This window comes from Oncorhynchus clarkii, chromosome 1 (genome assembly GCF_045791955.1).
Source record: "Oncorhynchus clarkii lewisi isolate Uvic-CL-2024 chromosome 1, UVic_Ocla_1.0, whole genome shotgun sequence".
Classification (NCBI taxonomy): domain Eukaryota; kingdom Metazoa; phylum Chordata; class Actinopteri; order Salmoniformes; family Salmonidae; genus Oncorhynchus; species Oncorhynchus clarkii.
The window spans coordinates 12,604,347-12,624,949 of NC_092147.1; the positions used below are offsets into that span (position 1 = coordinate 12,604,347).

Here is a 20,603-nt window from a genome sequence, read left to right on the forward strand (position 1 = left end):
CATCAAACCAGCTTCCCCTTACACAAGAATGTTTATGCATCCACTCGCTCGCTCGCTATCAGGTCGACAAGGTGGCCATGTCTAGCAATGTACAAATCCTTGTATGAACAGCAGCCATTCACAACATGGATAATGGACTCCATTACATTTGACTCATGTGGAATACAGAATGGGTCATGGTTTGCAGGGTACCAGAGTGCTACATTATATTTTGTTTGTAGAACTTTCAGCCTCACCTTAAAAATAAAGGACATTGGGGTGGCAGGGTAGCCTAGTGGTTAGAGCGTTGGACTAGTAACCGGAAGGTTGCAAGTTCAAATCTCCGAGCTGACAAGGTACAAATCTGTCGTTCTGCCCCTGAACAGGCAGTCCAGAGCAGTGAGTTTCCCCTGCAGCCTCAGGCCAGTCCAGTGTTACATCTGAGTGTTGTCCAGCATGTAAGATGAGATGTTCCATGATAGGTGACAGAAGTCTCCACAACAACACCGATCTGCCACAACTACATCAGAATCAGTCACTGGCTCAGCTTGCATATCCACCGTGTCCACCTGAGCTCCACTCCAGTCCGGTTGCACAGGTTGTTGAGGTCTGGCCAGTCTGACCAGACACCAAAGCCAGCAGCACGAATGTCCAATATTCCATTTGCCTTCCTCCTGAAGCCCAGGAAGTTGTCCTCAGTGTCCCTGGCCAGTGTAACCGTCCTCCTGAAGCCCAGGAAGTTGTCCTCAGTGTCCCTGGCCAGTGTAACCGTCCTCCTGAAGCCCAGGAAGTTGTCCTCAGTGTCCCTGGCCAGTGTAACCGTCCTCCTCCCAGGGTCCAGAAGGAAGGACTGCTCTGGATACCTCCCTAACTGTCACATCATCACTGTTGAGCATGTTCAACAGGTGAGTCTGTCTGGCAGCAGTGTAAATCCACTCAATATTCGGGACGCCTAAATGTCGCTCTCTTTGGCTCAGGAAGACAACGTCACGTGTGGTGTGTGTGTTGAAGCAGAGCCACTTTCTCACCACCTGAACAGTTTTGTTATTCATTTCCCCCAGAACCTTCTGTGGGAGAGGCACATTTGTAAGCAGATGTTGAATCTTTACTAGGGCCACCTCTCTCACAGCTTCTAGATTCATGACCACAGGCAGAGGCGAAACGTCAATCATAACAAGCCTGGTTGAATACTCATTAACAAGCTCCTCAACTCCGCCCACTCACCAGCAACATTCAACTTATGTCAAAGATAACTATATGTATCGTGAGAGTAAACTCTGATTGGTTTATTCGTTAGTGTAAATGTTGGGGGTTTATCAGTTCTAGACTTGTACCAGCGTTTACCTCTGTCTTTTATACAGCACATTCACTGTCTTTCACTTCCAGACCTTTTCAAAAAGTAATCTGTGCGAGAGAGCATGTCGTTGATAGCATGGTCCTCTCTGGAGGAGATGTGAACGTCCTCAGCATAGCCCTGTACAGGGTTCAGTGACCACACATGGGCTGGGGCACACTGGCATTTCAGCCAATGGTTGATGGATGAAGTTCACAGCACTCCATGGGCAGATGGTTTTTATACCAACCCAGGGTGGGATTGGCTCTGTCAGCTGCTTCACAAACACACACACACACGCACACGCACAAACACACACAAACACACACACACGCACACACACACACACACACACACGCGTGCGCATACGCACACTAACGGCAAGACACAACAGAAACATAAATATTATCCAGATCTTTGTCTTTAAAATAGTTGTGAATAACTGAATAATGCATATTAAAACACAAGTTGTCTAATACTATGAGCTCGTTGTGATTCATTCTTCCTTCCACAGAGTGGATTCCATTGTACTACATGGAGTGCCGTTAGGTACACAGGTAACCCAAATCCAATGCGATGCTCACCTGCCCCAGGGGGGTCTCGGCAGCCGGCACAGTCACACTCTCAGAAGACTCGGCCTCGTTCTCTGAGGCCTTCTGCAGAGAGCATAAACAAGAGGTACAAACATGAGGTACAAAAATGAGGTACAAACAAGAGGTACAAACATGAACACACACAACACACGCACACGCACACGACACACGACACACACACACACACACACACACACACACACACACACACACACACACACACAAGCATTTCGCTACACTCGCATTAACATCTGCTAACCATGTGTATGTGACAAATAAAATGTGATTTGACACTAGGTCAGAAGAATACCGGTCACAGGTTTGAGTTCATCGCCCGGGAAGCATTTGTTGGGGGTTTGTAGTGTCTGCCTGGTGTTCATGTTGGGGGTTTGTAGTGTCTGCCTGGTGTTCATGTTGGGGGTTTGTAGTGTCTGCCTGGTGTTCATGTTGGGGGTTTGTAGTGTCTGCCTGGTGTTCATGTTGGGGGTTTGTAGTGTCTGCCTGGTGTTCATGTTGGGGGTTTGTAGTGTCTGCCTGGTGTTCAAGTTGGGGGTTTGTAGTGTCTTCCTGGTGTTCATGTTGGGGGTTTGAAGTTGCTCAACTCATTTTGACCTGAGAAACCAAGTCAGTAAACAACTCAGTGGCTTGTTGCCGGGACACAGAGAGAGGCTCTCAGGCTGGTAGGGATGTGTAGGGAGCAAAGAGGATGTAACACATGGGCTTCCAGTCAGATGACCTTTGACGAAGTCTCTCGGAGGATCATGAGTGTTGCTTCTCTGGACACAAGCTCCGTAGCTGTGCTCCCACTGGACCCAACACTGGACTTCACCTGTGTGTGTGTGTGTGTGTGTGTGTGTGTGTGTGTGTGTGTGTGTGTGTGTGTGTGTGTGTGTGTGTGTGTGTGTGTGTGTGTGTGTGAGAGAGAAAGTGAGAGTGAGCGCGAGTGTGAGCGAGAGATAGAGAGAGAGACAGAGAGAGAGGGAGAGAGAGACAGAGAAAGAGACAGAGAGACAGAGGGAGAGAGAGACAGAAAGAGACAGAGAGAGAGAGAGAGAGAGAGAGACAGAGAGAGAGAGAGAGGGAGAGAGAGACAGAGAGGGAGAGAGAGAGAGAAAGTGGGAGAGAAATACAGGGTTGAGCAACAGAATTGCCAGACACTGAGCAGAAAATGTATTAAGAAGATGCTAGACGGAACACTTCAATCCAACATCAGGTTCCTATTTAGGAAAGTACATGCAAAATGTAGCAAAATGTAGCAAAATGTAGCAAAACAGAAAAATAAAACAAGCGTTTCTTATTGGACAAATCCTAGTAGTCCCTCCCTGTTTCCATCAGTTTTCTTAGGACAGGTAACATGGGGAGTGGAGCCTCTTACCTCGCTGATGGAGATGGAGGCCTCCAGGGGTCCCCTGCTGAGGGCCAGGCTCTCTGGGGTTTGAGACTTCTCTGTGGGGGCCGGGGATGCTACTGCAGCTGGTTTGGGGGTCTGGGATAACAATAATGATGATGATGGTGATGATGAATGTGGTGATGACACCATTGAGTCAACACATTCAAACTAGAAAGTTGTCAAATACACTGCCATTCCTTCCTATTGATTTCTCCAGATAAATACACTAATCAGATATGTGCCCCCCCCCAAAGAAAACATGCATGTTTTGGTTAAGAAGGGTCCATTTTGGACCAAGGGCCACGATTTCAGATATTGTTTTCTTGCTTTTGGGGGTGCATTTGTGTTTAGGCCTGAGCAGATGCTTTCGCATAAGGTCATGGCCAGTGCCCTGCTCCGTCAGCTTTTGGATGACCATTCGGTCATAGCAGAGTGTGTGTGTCTGTGTCTGTGTCTGTGTCTGTGTGTGTGTGTGTGTGTGTGTGTGTGTGTGTGTGTGTGTGTGTGTGTGTGTGTGTGTGTCTGTGTCTGTGTCTGTGTCTGTGTGTGTGTGTGTGTGTGTGTGTGTGTGTGTGAATAGGACTCACTTCAGTGGAGGAGAGGACAACAGGAGGGTGTGGAAAGGGGGGAACGGCCATCTGGTTGATAGCATCTTCATTCCTATAGGAAGGTACAGGGGGTAGGAGAAAAAGAGGAGACGAGAGAGAGAGAGAGGGATAGAGGGATAGCGAGAGAGAGAGAGACGGATAGAGAGAGAGAGAGAGAGAGAGAGAGAGAGAGAGAGGGATAGAGAGAGTGAGAGAAAGGGCGAGAGAGAGAGAGAGAAAGGGCGAGAGAGAGAGAGAGAGAGAGAGAGGGATAGTGAGAGAGAGAGAGAGAGAGAGAGAGAGAGTTAGAGATGGATAGAGAGAGAGAGAGAGAGAGAGAGTGACAGAGAGAGAGGGGGGATAGAGAGAGGGAGAGAGAGGGCGAGAGAGAGAGAGAGGGCGAGAGAGAGAGAGAGAGGGAGGGAGGGGGATAGAGGGATAGAGAGAGAGAGGGATAGAGCGAGAGAGAGATATGGAGGGATAGAGTTATAGAGAGGGAGAAATAGAGGCAGGGAGAGATAGAGGCAGAGGGATAGAGAGATAGGAGGGATAGAGAGAGAGTTAGAGAGGTATATAAAGATAGTGGGAGAGAGAGAGAAGGGAGAGAGAAAGCACTATCAATAGAATTGCATTAGCAGTAATCAATGGTGTGGAAAGTGTGACGTGCAGACAGCTGAGGTTAATGGGAGTATTTCCTCCTGTGTATCTGAGCGTGATATTAGCGATGACTGTGTGTGTGTGTGTGTGTGTGTGTGTACACGTGTAGTGGTATTGATTGATCAGGACAGCAGAGAGAGACATCCGGTATAAACATGATGAAGGACATTATTTCTCTCTGTACTGTCCCTGTCCTTGTCCCATTACCTCCTCTCCTCTCTACTGTCCTTGTCCCATAACCTTCTCTCCTCTCTACTGTCCTTGTCCCATAACCTTCTTTCCTCTCTACTGTCCTTGTCCCATAACCTTCTCTCCTCTCTACTGTCCTTGTCCCATTGCCTCCTCTCCTCTCTACTGTCCTTGTCCCATAACCTTCTCTCCTCTCTACTGTCCTTGTCCCATAACCGTCTCTCCTCTCTACTGTCCTTGTCCCATAACCTTCTCTCCTTTCTACTGTCCTTGTCCCATAACCTTCTCTCCTCTCTACTGTCCTTGTCCCATTGCCTCCTCTCCTTTCTCCTGTCCTTGTCCCATTACCTTCTCTCCTCTCTACTGTCCTTGTCCCATAACCTTCTCTCCTCTCTACTGTCCTTGTCCCATAACCTTCTCTCCTCTCTACTGTCCTTGTCCCATAACCTTCTCTCCTCTCTACTGTCCTTGTCCCATAACCTTCTCTCCTCTCTACTGTCCTTGTCCCATAACCTTCTCTCCTCTCTACTGCCCTTGTCCCATAACCTTCTCTCCTCTATACTGTCCTTGTCCCATTGCCTCCTCTCCTCTCTACTGTCCTTGTCCCATAACCTTCTTTCCTCTCTACTGTCCTTGTCCCATAACCTCCTCTCCTCTCTACTGCCCTTGTCCCATAACCTCCTCTCCTCTCTACTGCCCTTGTCCCATAACCTTCTCTCCTCTCTACTGTCCTTGTCCCATAACCTTCTCTCCTCTCTACTGTCCTTGTCCCATTGCCTCCTCTCCTTTCTCCTGTCCTTGTCCCATTGCCTCCTCTCCTTTCTCCTGTCCTTGTCCCATTACCTCCTCTCCTTTCTTGTCATCTCCTCTTTTATCTGGTTTCAGTCCGAACCGATGGGGATGCGCTCTTGAAACTTCTTATGGCTTAGATCCCGCTAACGGGATCGATATGAAAACAGCCAGTGAAAGTGCAGGGCGCCAAATTCAAACAACAGAAATCTCATAATTAAAATTCCTCAAACAAACAAGTATTTTTACACCATTTTACACCAATCCCACCACAGTGTCCGATTTCAAAAAGGCTTTATGACGAAAGCACACCAAACGATTATGTTAGGTCAGTACCTAGTCACAGAAAAATTTTCCAGCCAAAGAGAGGAGTCACAAAAAGCAGAAAAATAGATCAAATGAATCACTAACCTTTGATGATCTTCATCAGATGACACTCATAGGACTTCATGTTACACAATACATGTATGTTTTGTTCGATAAAGTTCATATTTATATCCAAAAATCTCAGTTTACATTGGCGCGTTACGTTCAGTAATGTTTTGCTTCCAAAACATTCGGTGATTTTGCAGAGAGCCACATCAATTTACAGAAATACTTATCATAAATGTTGATGAAAATACAAGTGTTATGCATGGAACTTTAGATCAACTTCTCCTTAATGCAAACACTGTGTCATATTTCAGAAAAGCTTTACCAAAAAAGCACACCATGCAATAATCTGAGTACGGCGCTCAGACACAAAAACAAGCCATACAGATATCCGCCATGTTGTGGAGTCAACAGAAGTCAGAAATAGCATTATAAATATTCACTTACCTTTGATGATCTTCATCAGAATGCACTCCCAGGAATCCCAGTTCCACGATAAATGTTGGTTTTGTTCAATAAAGTCCATAATTTATTTCCAAATACCTCCTTTTTGTTCGCACCTTGAGTTCACAAATCCAAATTTATGACGCGCAGGCCAGGTAAAAAGTCAAATAATTCCATTACAGTTTGTAGAAACATGTCAAACGATGTATAGAATCAATCTGTAGGATGTTTTTAACATAAATCTTCAATAATATTTCAACCGGAGAATTCCTTTATCTTTAGAATTGCAATGGAACGCAGCTACCTCTCACGGGAGCGCGCCTGAATGGCACTCTGGCAGACCTCTTACTCAATCAGCTCTCTTTCTCTCCTCCTTCACAGTAGAAGCATCAAACAAGGTTCTAAAGACTGTTGACATCTAGTGGAAGCCTTAGGAAGTCGGTCCAAATTTACACGGTATCTTGGATAGGCAAAGAGATGAAAAACTACAAACCTCAGATTTCCCACTTCCTGGTTGGATTTTTTCTCAGGTTTTTGCCTGCCATATGAGTTCTGTTATACTCACAGACATCATTCAAACAGTTTTAGAAACTTCAGATTGTTTTCTATCCAAATCTACTAATAATATGCATATCTTAGCTTCTAGGCCTGAGTATATCTTGACTTTGTCGTCTCCAATAGACTGATAGACCGTCAGACAGCCAGACAAACACAGGGAAAGGCCAAGAAGAGCAGGAACAGCTGGCTTCTCCAATCCACAAGGAGGGTGCTCAGGTTGCCACCCAGCCCAGTAGCCGGTGATGATATCCTGCTATCCTTCCTGTTCACCTCTCATGTGGTTGTGAGTAGTGTTGTGGTTCCCTCGCTTCAGACCCTCCACTCTCTCTCTTCCTCCTTACTTCCCTGTCCTCGCTTCTCTCTCTACCTCTCTCCCTCCCTCTCTCCATATTCCTTCCCTGTCCTCGCCTCTCTCTCTACCCCTCTCCCTCCCTCCCTCCCTCTCTCCATATTCCTTCCCTGTCCTCGCCTCTTTCTCTCCATCTCTCCCTCCCTCTCTCCATATTCCTTCCCTGTCCTCGCCTCTTTCTCTCCCCCTCCCTCTCTCCATATTCCTTCCCTGTCCTCACCTCTTTCTCTCCATCTCTCTCTCCATATTCCTTTCCTGTCTTCGCCTCTCTCTCTCTCTCTTCCTCCATCTCTCTACCTCCCCTCCCTTCCTTTACCATTCTTGTCTCTGCCCAGTAAGTGACCCTTTTCCAATTAGGTTTAAAGTTTTATTTCCTCTTCCACGAGGGTGACAGTAAGGACAGTGGGAATTGATGAATCAATCTGTTGCTTGTGTTGCCTTATCCCCACACATGCCCTTTCTCCCACAGCTATAAGAAATTGTGTCCAAGCCATAGCAAGCTGACAAGGTCGTAGGACCTGTTGTTTTCTTGTGTGTGTGTATTTGTGGAATGAAACTCGCTTGCCTGCGTCACGGTACTAACTCATATATGTGGCGTGAACCGGTGGAACGACATTTTATCGTTTGTGTTCCCGGCCAACATTTTTTCCTTATTTTCGACAGTCTGGCTGGCTCCGAAGCGCCCTGTCATTTCGACAGTCTGGCTGGCTCCGAAGCGCCCTGTCATTTCGACAGTCTGGCTGGCTCCGAAGCGCCCTGTCCTTTCGACAGTCTGACAGAGCTGCTCTGGCTGCTCCATGCTGACTGGCGGCTCTGGCTGCTCCATGCTGACTGGCGGCCCTGGCTGCTCCATGCTGACTGGCAGCTCTGGCGGCTCCTTGCAGACTGGCAGCTTTGGCGGCATCCTGCAGACTGGCAGCTCTGGCGGCTCCTTGCAGACTGACAGCTCCTTGCAGACTGACAGCTCTATGCAGACTGGCAGCTCCTTGCAGACTGGTAGCTCTATGCAGACTGGCAGCTCTATGCAGACTGGCAGTTCTGAACAGGCGGGAGACTCCGACAGCGCTGTAGAGGCGGAAAGCTCTGACAGCGCTAAACAGGCGGGAGACTCCGACAGCGCTGGAGAGGAGGAAGGCTCCGGCAGCGCTGAACAGGCGGGAGACTCCAGCAGCGTTGTAGAGGAGAAAGGCTCTGGCTGCGCTGAACAGGCGGGAGACTCCAGCAGCGCTGTAGAGGAGAAAGGCTCTGGCAGCGCTGAACAGACGGGAGACTCCGGCAGCGCAGGAGAGGAGAAAGGCTCCGGCAGCGCTGGAGAGGCGAGGCGCACTGTAGGCCTGATGCGTGGTGCTGGTACTGGTGGTACTGAACCGAGAACACGCACAGGAAGCCTGGTGCGGGGAGTTGCTACCGGAGGGCTGGAGTGTGGAGGTGGCACAGGATGGGCTAGACCGTGAAGGCGTACTGGAGATCTTGAGAGCAGTCCTGGCACAGGACGTGCAAAGCTAGGGATGTGCACAGGAGGCCTGGTGCGTGAGGCTGGCACCAACTTCACCAGCCGACTAACACGCACCTCAGGACGAGTATGGAGCGCTAACCCAGGTGCCATCAAATCCCCGACACGTTCCGTCGGGCGAATTCCATGCAATAAGCACCAACACAGCAACTCCCTCATTTCTCTCTCCTCCAATTTCCCCATTAACTCCTTCACAGTCTCTGTTTCGCTCACCTCCAACACCGACTCTGGTTCTGGTCTCCTCCTTGGCTCCTCACGATAAACAGGGAGAGTTGGCTCAGGTCTGACTCCTGACTCTGCCACACTCTCCCTGAGCCCCCCCACAATACATCCGCTACGCCGTGCTGCCTCCTCATATCTGCGCCTCTCAGCTTTCGCCGCCTCCAGTTCTTCCTTGGGGCGGCGATATTCTCCAGGCTGAGCCCAGGGTCCTTTACCGTCCAGTTCTTCCTCCCATGTCCATTTCTCCAGGTAGTGCAGCATCTCCCACTGCAGCTGCTGCTTTTCCTGCTGCCTCTCCTGTGGCTCCTGCCTGTTAACACGCTGCTTGGTCCGTTGGTGGTGGGTGATTCTGTAACGGTTTTCTTGGTGAGAAGGAGAGTCGGACCAAACTGCAGCGTGTCGATTGCGATCCATGTTTATTTAAACAAACGTAAACACGACTAAACACGAACACTACAAAACAATAAACGAAACGAAAACCGAAAACAGCCTATACTTGTGTCAACTAACATAAACAAGGACATCAAGACACTCAGGACAATCACCCATGACAAACTCAAAGAATATGGCTGCCTAAATATGGTTCCCAATCAGAGACAACGATAAACACCTGCCTCTGATTGAGAACCACTCCAGACAGCCATAGACCTTGCTAGATAACCCCACTAGATACAATCCCAGTACATACACACCAACACCCCAAGACAAAACACACCACAATACAAAAACCCCATGCCACACCCTGGCCTGACCCAATACATGAAGAAAAACACAAAATACTTAGACCAGGGCGTGACACATCCGGTATAAACATGATGAAGGACATTATTTCTCTCTGTACTGTCACTGTATCCTAAGTCCCTTACCATCAGGTCAAGTCCCTTACCATCAGGTCAAGTCCCTTACCATCAGGTCAAGTCCCTTACCATCAGGTCAAGTCCCTTACCATCAGGTCAAGTCCCTTACCATCAGGTCAAGTCCCTTACTATAAGGTCAAGTCCCTTACCATCAGGTAAAGTCCCTTACCATCAGGTCAAGTCCCTTACCATCAGGTCAAGTCCCTTACCATCAGGTCAAGTCCCTTACCATCAGGTCAAGTCCCTTACCATCAGGTCAAGTCCCTTACCATCAGGTCAAGTCCCTTACCATCAGGTCAAGTCCCTTACTATCAGGTCAAGTCCCTTACCATCAGGTCAAGTCCCTTACCATCAGGTCAAGCCCCTTACCATCAGGTCAAGTCCCTTACCATCAGGTCAAGTCCCTTACCATCAGGTCAAGTCAAGTCCCTTACCATCAGGTCAAGTCCCTTACCATCAGGTCAAGTCCCTTACCATCAGGTCAAGTCCCTTACCATCAGGTCAAGTCCCTTACCATCAGGTCAAGTCCCTTACCATCAGGTCAAGTCCCTTACCATCAGGTCAAGTCCCTTACCATAAGGTCAAGTCCCTTACCATAAGGTCAAGTCCCTTACCATAAGGTCAAGTCCCTTACCATCAGGTCAAGTCCCTTACTATCAGGTCAAGTCCCTTACTATCAGGTCAAGTCCCTTACTATCAGGTCAAGTCCCTTACTATCAGGTCAAGTCCCTTACTATTCTCTAGGGCGGTATTTGGGACCTGGGTGGGTCAGACAGTCACACTATGGCTGTGTCTGAAATGATGCCCTATCCACTTAACCGTGCACTATAAAGGGAACAGGGTACCATTTGAGATGCATGGTTTCCTTGGAGCCGCTGTCACGCTGTTTCTGCCATGAGACGCATAACTTAACAGAAAGCAATGAGGATAACTACGAGCACTGATTTCATGCAAAACATGACATTTTGGGTTGTCAGACAAATTGAGCATGGCTGCCTAGCAGTCAGTGGTAAAAACGTTACACCCACAGAAAACCTCATGTCAGAAAACCTCACATTGGTGAAGCATAAATCAGCATGTTGTTATCTGTTCTGCAACCGTTTTTTCCTCCAGCGGCTCAGAAATAATGGATGTGCTGCTCACTGATTCTGTGAGCTGGTGTCAAGCAGAGCATGTGAGAGGAGTTGAGCAGTTGGAAATCCCTCTCGTTGATCATGGAGTGGTGCTTGCACACTGCTTATGGAGCTCCACGTCCTTTCCATCGGCTCCGTGCATACAGGGGGAAAAAAATGCCCCTCCAAATTCGCTCCATTCATTAAAATCCCAATTTAACCAACACCCATCTATTTTTATGACTACCAGGATCTACCATTTGGTTTTGATGTATTGGAACCAAACTATATGGATTTGAATGAAAAGTATTTGAATAAACATGAAAATGTGAATGTAAGAAGAGCACATCATTTGAAATAGGTTACATGTCATATTAAACAGCATATAAACACTATAAATAGGTTACATGTCATATTAAACAGCATATAAACACTCTAAATAGGTTACATGTCATATTAAACAGCATATAAACACTCTAAATAGGTTACATGTTATATTAAACAGCATATAAACACTATAAATAGGTTACATGTCATATTAAACAGCATATAAACACTATAAATAGGTTACATGTCATATTAAACAGCATGTAAACACTCTAAATAGGTTACATGTCATATTAAACAGCATATAAACACTCTAAATAGGTTACATGTCATATTAAACAGCATATAAACACTATAAATAGGTTACATGTCATATTAAACAGCATATAAACACTCTAAATAGGTTACATGTCATATTAAACAGCATATAAACACTATAAATAGGTTACATGTCATATTAAACAGCATGTAAACACTCTAAATAGGTTACATGTCATATTAAACAGCATATAAACACTCTAAATAGGTTACATGTCATATTAAACAGCATATAAACACTCTAAATAGGTTACATGTCATATTAAACAGCATATCAACACTCTAAATAGGTTACATGTCATATTAAACAGCATATAAACACTCTAAATAGGTTACATGTCATATTAAACAGCATATAAACACTATAAATAGGTTACATGTCATATTAAACAGCATATAAACACTCTAAATAGGTTACATGTCATATTAAACAGCATATAAACACTCTAAATAGGTTACATGTCATATTAAACAGCATATCAACACTATAAATAGGTTACATGTCATATTAAACAGCATATAAACACTCCAAATAGGTTACATGTCATATTAAACAGCATATAAACACTATAAATAGGTTACATGTCATATTAAACAGCATATCAACACTCTAAATAGGTTACATGTCATATTAAACAGCATGTAAACACTCTAAATAGGTTACATGTCATATTAAACAGCATATAAACACTATAAATAGGTTACATGTCATATTAAACAGCATATCAACACTCTAAATAGGTTACATGTCATATTAAACAGCATATAAACACTCTAAATAGGTTACATGTCATATTAAACAGCATATAAACACTCTAAATAGGTTACATGTCATATTAAACAGCATATAAACACTCTAAATAGGTTACATGTCATATTAAACAGCATATAAACACTCTAAATAGGTTACATGTCATATTAAACAGCATATCAACACTCTAAATAGGTTACATGTTATATTAAACAGCATATAAACACTATAAATAGGTTGCATGTCATATTAAACAGCATATAAACACTATAAATAGGTTACATGTCATATTAAACAGCATGTAAACACTATAAATAGGTTACATGTCATATTAAACAGCATATAAACACTCTAAATAGGTTACATGTCATATTAAACAGCATATAAACACTATAAATAGGTTACATGTCATATTAAACAGCATATAAACACTCTAAATAGGTTACATGTCATATTAAACAGCATATAAACACTATAAATAGGTTACATGTCATATTAAACAGCATGTAAACACTATAAATAGGTTACATGTCATATTAAACAGCATATAAACACTCTAAATAGGTTACATGTCATATTAAACAGCATATAAACACTATAAATAGGTTACATGCTATATTAAACAGCATATAAACACTCTAAATAGGTTACATGTCATATTAAACAGCATATAAACACTCTAAATAGGTTACATGTCATATTAAACAGCATATAAACACTCTAAATAGGTTACATGTCATATTAAACAGCATATAAACACTCTAAATAGGTTACATGTCATATTAAACAGCATATAAACACTCTAAATAGGTTACATGTCATATTAAACAGCATATAAACACTCTAAATAGGTTACATGTCATATTAAACAGCATTAAAACACTATAAATAGGTTACATGTCATATTAAACAGCATATAAACACTCTAAATAGGTTACATGTCATATTAAACAGCATATAAACACTATAAATAGGTTACATGTCATATTAAACAGCATATAAACACTCTAAATAGGTTACATGTCATATTAAACAGCATATAAACACTATAAATAGGTTACATGTCATATTAAACAGCATATAAACACTCTAAATAGGTTACATGTCATATTAAACAGCATATAAACACTCTAAATAGGTTACATGTCATATTAAACAGCATATAAACACTATAAATAGGTTACATGTCATATTAAACAGCATATAAACACTCTAAATATGTTACATGTCATATTAAACAGCATATAAACACTCTAAATATGTTACATGTCATATTAAACAGCATATAAACACTCTAAATAGGTTACATGTCATATTAAACAGCATTTAAAACACTCTAAATAGGTTACATGTCATATTAAACAGCATCAAATATTGGAATAAAGCAGGCTAATGCAATTGAAGGCAACAAATTGTTGCTTACTGAAACACCCAAAGTCATCATTATAATAGGATTGTAATAGGATTTGAAGCAATAGCCTACCCATGTGTGGTCAACTATAAGCATGGGGACTGGTCTTGATAAATCAATCAGATTTTTATTTTCACTGTATATTGGTTAGCCTACAATTAGGTCGTGGGAATGTTAGGATTATTTTGCTCTTCACTCCCAGTCACCTAGGCCTACTCCGACCGGTCACGTTGTACAGCGCCATATTTTCCTAACGAAAACCCTGAGGCCTACATAGGCTAATGTAAAATGCATTTTCGTTTTCCTTGAAATGGAAACACCATAATAAAAATAAATGTAATTAAGCTACATTTCTAACAGTATAAAATGCACAACAAATACAATAATAATTTACAAAATAATTATAATCAATCCCATATAGTCTGTTCTAACAAAAAAAAAGGTTTTAAAGTTTCAAGTACAGTCAAATTAAGAACAGTCAAATGCATTCCTGAATTCAATCGCTTTGACATGTTGCGGTTTATTCATTGTTTAATTATTCAAGGCTCCCTGTGTTATTTTGTTTAATAACTAAAATGCTTGACCTTATTTAAATACATGGATGACTTGTATGCTGTCTGATGACATGCACAAATTAATGATTGATATAGTGTAACTTGAAGTAGGCCTTTATACAATAATTAACTTAGCCTAAAACAGCTACAGTCAACAGGACTCTTAGGCCTACAGCGCTATGTCATTTCAATAAAAACTGAATTTACCAAAATATGTGTATTTTACACTCTAGCAGTAGGCCTACATTAAGATAAATATCCTAAAAGACAAAAACTTACTGAGCATTTCATCCTCAAAGCACCATGAAGGACTGCTGTGCAGTTAGCATATTAACAGTAGAATAGCCAGGACTCAAGGAGTCACAAAGAAAGACATTCATATTTTGTTTAGGAAGGTCATAAAATAAACATGATACTAAGACAATTTATTTCCAAAGAACAGAAAAGCATGTTTTAAGATGTATTTCTCTGTGCTATAGTAGCTGAGGATACGGTTGCTTCATGTCCATGAAATTAATTAATTGTTTTGCTCTTTCTGATAGGGTATAACAATCCAAATGTCCGGTCTGCGTGGACCTCTGATAGGGTATAACAATCAAAATGTCTGGTCTGCGTGGACCTCTGATAGGGTATAACAATCAAAATGTCTGGTCTGCGTGGACCTCTGATAGGGTATAACAATCAAAATGTCTGGTCTGCGTGGACCTCTGATAGGGTATAACAATCCAAAAGTCTGGTCTGCGTGGACCTCTGTAGGACTATTTGGGAAAGTAAGTGCCAACAACCCTCATAAAGACGCCCTCTGGTGGTTTCAACGAGCATTAACGGCAACAATGGCTGACTGTAAAATACTATGACATCATGCACTGTAACATGCTGTACCAAGCTGTGCTGCAGTATGATGCAACTTTTAAAAGAGTACATCACCACACTCCCTCTCTTGGCCCTCATCTATGTAAGTCATCTTGATTTTGCACCTGTGTGTTTTATCAGCTTCTTTGTGAAAAATATGTATTGAACTCCATGACAGGAACTACTGGAGCGGGTGAGAAGGCCGAGGCGCCACACTTTGGGAATGTCTCCACGCTCCAGTCAAATTGGGCATGTTCAGCTCCTCTCTCTCTCTATTTCTCTCTCTCTCTCCTCTCTCTCGTTTTAATATGTGATTGGCTCTGGCCCACTGTGTTCAATTAAAGGGACTTAAGGATTGCGACGAGCGGCGAGGAGAGGCGCGGGGAGGAAATTAAGTGCTGCATCGCCATTGTGCTCTGTGTGCACCTCGCTCCTCAGAGAGATGATTAAGCAGAAGATGGGGGGTGCGGGGGGAGAGAGAGAGAGGTTGAGAGAGAGATTAGGATAAGAGATGGAGAGTTTGAGAGCGGTGGGGCGGCTTTGGAGAGAGGGAGTAAGAAAGAGGTACAGTGAAATAAGCTTTCTGAGAGAAGGACAGGTAGAGAGAAGGAAAGGTAGAGAGAAGAAGAAAATGAATGAGAGGTAGAGAGAAGGAGAGAGAGAGGTATATATAGAGTTAGAGGTTTAAATAGAGGTAGAGGTTTATATAGAGTTAGAGAGAAGGAGAGAGAGAGGTATATATAGAGTTAGAGGTTTAAATAGAGGTAGAGGTTTATATAGAGTTAGAGAGAAGGAGAGAGAGAGGTATATATAGAGTTAGAGGTTTAAATAGAGGTAGAGGTTTATATAGAGTTAGAGAGAAGGAGAGAGAGAGGTATATATAGAGTTAGAGGTTTAAATAGAGGTAGAGGTTTATATAGAGTTAGAGAGAAGGAGAGAGAGAGGTATATATAGAGTTAGAGGTTTAAATAGAGGTAGAGGTTTATATAGAGTTAGAGAGAAGGAGAGATAGAGAGGTATATAGAGATTGAAGTATATAGAGGTATATAGAGGTAGAGAGGTATATAGAGGTAGAGAGAAGGAGAGACAGAGAGGTATATAGAGGTAGAGAGGTATATAGAGGTAGAGAGAAGGAGAGATAGAGAGGTATATAGAGGTAGAGAGGTATATAGAGGTAGAGAGAAGGAGAGGTAAAGAGGTATATAGAGGTAGAGAGAAGAGGAAATAGAGAGTTATATAGAGGTAGAGAGGTATATAGAGGTAGAGAGAAGGGGAAATAGAGAGGTATATGGAGGTAGAGAGAAGGGGAAATAGAGAGGTATATAGAGGTAGAGAGGTATATAGAGGTAGAGAGAAGGGGAAATATATAGGTATATAGAGGTAGAGAGGTATATAGAGGTAGAGAGGTATATAGAGGTAGAGAGAAGGAGAGACAGAGAGGTATATAGAGGTAGAGAGGTATATAGAGGTAGAGAGAAGGAGAGACAGAGAGGTATATAGAGGTAGAGAGGTATATAGAGGTAGAGAGAAGGGGAAATCGAGAGGTATATGGAGGTAGAGAGAAGGGGAAATAGAGAGGTATATAGAGGTAAAGAGGTATATAGAGGTAGAGAGAAGAGGAAATAGAGAGTTATATAGAGGTAGAGAGGTATATAGAGGTAGAGAGAAGGGGAAATAGAGAGGTATATGGAGGTAGAGAGAAGGGGAAATAGAGAGGTATTTAGAGGTAGAGAGGTATATAGAGGTAGAGAGAAGGGGAAATATATAGGTATATAGAGGTAGAGAGGTATATAGAGGTAGAGAGGTATATAGAGGTAGAGAGAAAGAGAGATAGAGAGGTATATAGAGGTAGAGAGGTATATAGAGGTAGAGGGAAGGGGAAATAGAGAGGTATATAGAGGTAGAAAGAAGGTGAGATAGAGAAGTATATAGAGATAGAGAGAAGGAGAGGTAGAAAGGTATATAGAGATAGAGAGGTATATATTAGTAGAGAGGTATGTAGAGGTATATGTATATAGAGGTAGGGAGGTATAGAGGTATATAGAGATAGAGGTATATAGAGCTATATAGAGATAGATAGGTATATTGAGATAGAGGTATATAGAGGTATATAGAGATAGAGAGGTATATAGAGGTAGAGAGGTATATAGAGGTATAGGTATATAGAGGTAGAGAGGAATAGAGGTATATAGAGATATGTATACATTATCTACCTCACTTGCTTTGGCAATGTTAACACATGTTTCCCATGCCAATGTTTCCTATGCCAATAAAGCCCTTGAATTGATATATAGAGATAGAGAGGTATAAAGAGGTAGAGAGGTACACAGAGATAGAGAGGTATATAGAGATAGAGAGGTATATAGAAGTAGAGAGGTACTGTATATATAGGTATATAGAGATAGAGAGGTTTATAGAGGTAGAGAGGTACTGTATATATAGGTATATAGAGATAGAGAGGTATAAAGAGGTATATAGACGTAGAGAGAAAGAGAGGTAGAGAGAAAGTTAGAGCAAGAAAGAATGAGCAATAAGCCGGAGCAAGTGACTGTCACTGTCTGCTCCTCAAACGGCATCCTATTCCCCACTGGGCCCTGGTCAAAAGTAATACACTGTACAGGAAATAAATTGCCATTAGGACTTAGTAAGTCAGTAGCAGGCTTCATAGCTGGTGTTTGAGTGGACGGATATCAAAGCCCAGTTAATGAGACTCTACAGGCCTCTCTCTCTCTCTTTCTCTCTCTCTCTCTCAGGACTCAAGCAGAGGTGGTCACAATGTCACCCTCCCTCTTTCAGTTCTCTCTCCTTCTCTCTCTCCCTCTCTCCTTCCCCGCTTCTCTCATCTTCTCCCCCTCTCCTTTCCTCCTTCTCTCTGCCTCCCTCATCCTTACCATCCTCTAACTTGCTCTTTTTCCTCTCCCTACCTCCCTCTTTCAGTCCTCTCTCTCTCCATCCTATTCTGCCTCTCTCCTTCCCTCTTTCTCTCTCCCTCCCTCGTCCTCTCCCTCCCTTGCTCTTTCCTTCCCCTCTCTTCCTCTCCCGCCCTTCTTACTACCTCCTCTTCCTCTTTTCCTCTCCACGCCAAATTACACCAAGGTTGTCGTTGTTTCATTAGATGTTGCTGTGTAATAGTGTGTAGAGGACGGAGAGCGATGGTGCCGCCTGCCTAATGCTTGTGTCAGAATGTTACGTACGCCTTCTGTCAACGTTGGCTGAGGGAGAGAACTAGGAGCAGAATGGAAGAAATGGAAGGCGAGGTGAACAGTAGAGAGTAGAATCTTTCTCTAGTACTGTTCTACTCTCTACTGTTCACCTCAGTACGTGACTGCTGGTACACTGAGAAAGGATGGTAACAAAATCACCCATCTTTGCTCACTGTTCAAAGGGAACACAAACAAAAGTATGGTAGGTGCAATATGTAGGCTGACTGACCTACTCCCATACTTCCTTTTACACTTCCTTACATTAACATGAGAAGTCAACATACAGGCACTTCTGTAGTGTATAATGGGACGTAGGAGTGACTTCCCAATGTTCCATACCTGCCTCACAAGCCATCTTGTCAAGGCACCGAGTCGCAATATGAACTCAGTCATCCACGTTGGAGGAAACCTGTGCTGGAATGCTTGTGAGAGGCAAACAGTAAAAAAAAAAAAAATAATGATACTGTAGTCTTTTGTTGCTATGACCACTTAGGCCATAGGAGCGAATAGTTACAATTTAGCAGATTAACACTGGAGTGATAAATGAGCAGATGATGATGTGCAAGTAGAGATACTGGTGTGCAAAAGAGCATAAAAGTAAATCAAATAAAAACAGTATGGGGATGAGGTAGGTAGATTGGGTGGGCTATTTACAGATGGACTATGTACAGCTGCAGCGATCGGTTAGCTGCTCAGATAGTTGATGTTTAAAGTTGGTGAGGGAAATAAGTCTCCAACTTCAGCGATTTTTGCAATTCGTTGTAGTCACTGGCAGCAGAGAACTGGAAGGAAAGGCGGCCAAATGAGGTGTTGGCTTTGGGGATGATCAGTGAGATAAACCTGCTGGAACGTGTGCTACGGGTGGGTGTTGTTATCATGACCAGTGAACTAAGATAAGGCGGAGCTTTACCTAGCATAGACTTATAGATGACCTGGAGCCAGTGGGCCTGGCGACAAATATGTAGCGAGGGCCAGCCGACTAGCGCATACAGGTCGCAGTGGTGGGTGGTATAAGGTGATTTGGTAACAAAACGGATGGCACTGTAATAGACTGCATCCAGTTTGCTGAGTAGAGTGTTGGAAGCTATTTTGTAGATGACATCGCCGAAGTCGAGGATCGGTAGGATAGTCAGTTTTACTAGGGTAAGTTTGGCGGCGTGAGTGAAGGAGGCTTTTTTTGTGAAAATAACACATGGAAATAACACATGGAATCATGTAGTAACGAAAAAAGTATTAAGATACTTTGAGATTCTTCAAAGTAACCACCCTTTGCCTTGATGACAGCTTTGCACACTCTTGGCATTTTCTTAACCAGCTTCATGAGGTAGTCACCTGGAATGCATTTAAATTAACAGGTGTTCCTTGTTAAAAGGATCGGTGTCCAGCTAGCGATGAAACTTGAGGGCGCATAATTCAAATATATTCTAATAGTTGTTATGGATTTTAAACATTTAGGTACATATACGTGTCTTATATCTGCTGAAAGCTTAAATTGTTGTTAATCTAACTGCACTGTCCGATTTACAGTAGCTATTATAGCAAAAACATGCATTGCGATTGTTTGAAGACGGCACCCCACATCAAAATATTATTCCAGCGGCACAGGTTTTTTGAAAATATTCCTCTGATTTGTCATCCAAAGGGTCCCAGCTATAACATAGCTCTCTATAACCTCTCTATCTCTATATATAATTTTTTAAATCCCAAAAAGTCAGTTTAGTTGGCGCTATCGATTTGAGTAATCCACTCGTTCAACTTGCAGGGAAAGGAATCCAAAGATCTACCCCTAAACTTTGTTTCAACAAGTCAAAATACATTTCTATTTACTCCTCAGACACCTTAAAATGTAATCAAACTATAATATTTATTTCAGAAAGAAGTATGTTCAATAGGAAACCGATTTGAGCAGGTGTGCAACTTCATCATGGTGAGCAAAAACACAGATTTCCAACACTGTGTCCTCATAAAAAAACTGTTATTTCTTATTCGTTTTTGAAGTTACAAGCCTGAAACCTTGAACAGACTGCTGACACCCTGTGGAAGCCATATGAATTGCATTCAGGGAGCAATTTTACAATATGAGCTTTCACTTGCATTTCTAAAATAAAAATATGGTTGGTTTTTCTTTGGATTTTCTCCTACCATATCTATTATGTTATATTCTCCTACATTATTTTAACATTTCTACAAAGTGTTTTTTTTTATAATGGTACCAATTATATGAATATCCTGGCTTCAGGGCC

General features: G+C 42.9%; 1 protein-coding gene across 1 annotated transcript in view; it reads right to left on the reverse strand.

The window, feature by feature from the left end:
- LOC139407154 (inaD-like protein) overlaps nucleotides 1–20,603 on the reverse strand; it is a 294,625-nt gene that overhangs the window by 40,068 nt on the left and 233,954 nt on the right. Inside the window, 4 exon segments of the mRNA XM_071151082.1 lie at nucleotides 1,897–1,968; nucleotides 2,642–2,734; nucleotides 3,281–3,390; nucleotides 3,864–3,955. Coding sequence (XP_071007183.1) covers nucleotides 1,897–1,968; nucleotides 2,642–2,734; nucleotides 3,281–3,390; nucleotides 3,864–3,955 — 367 coding nt within the window.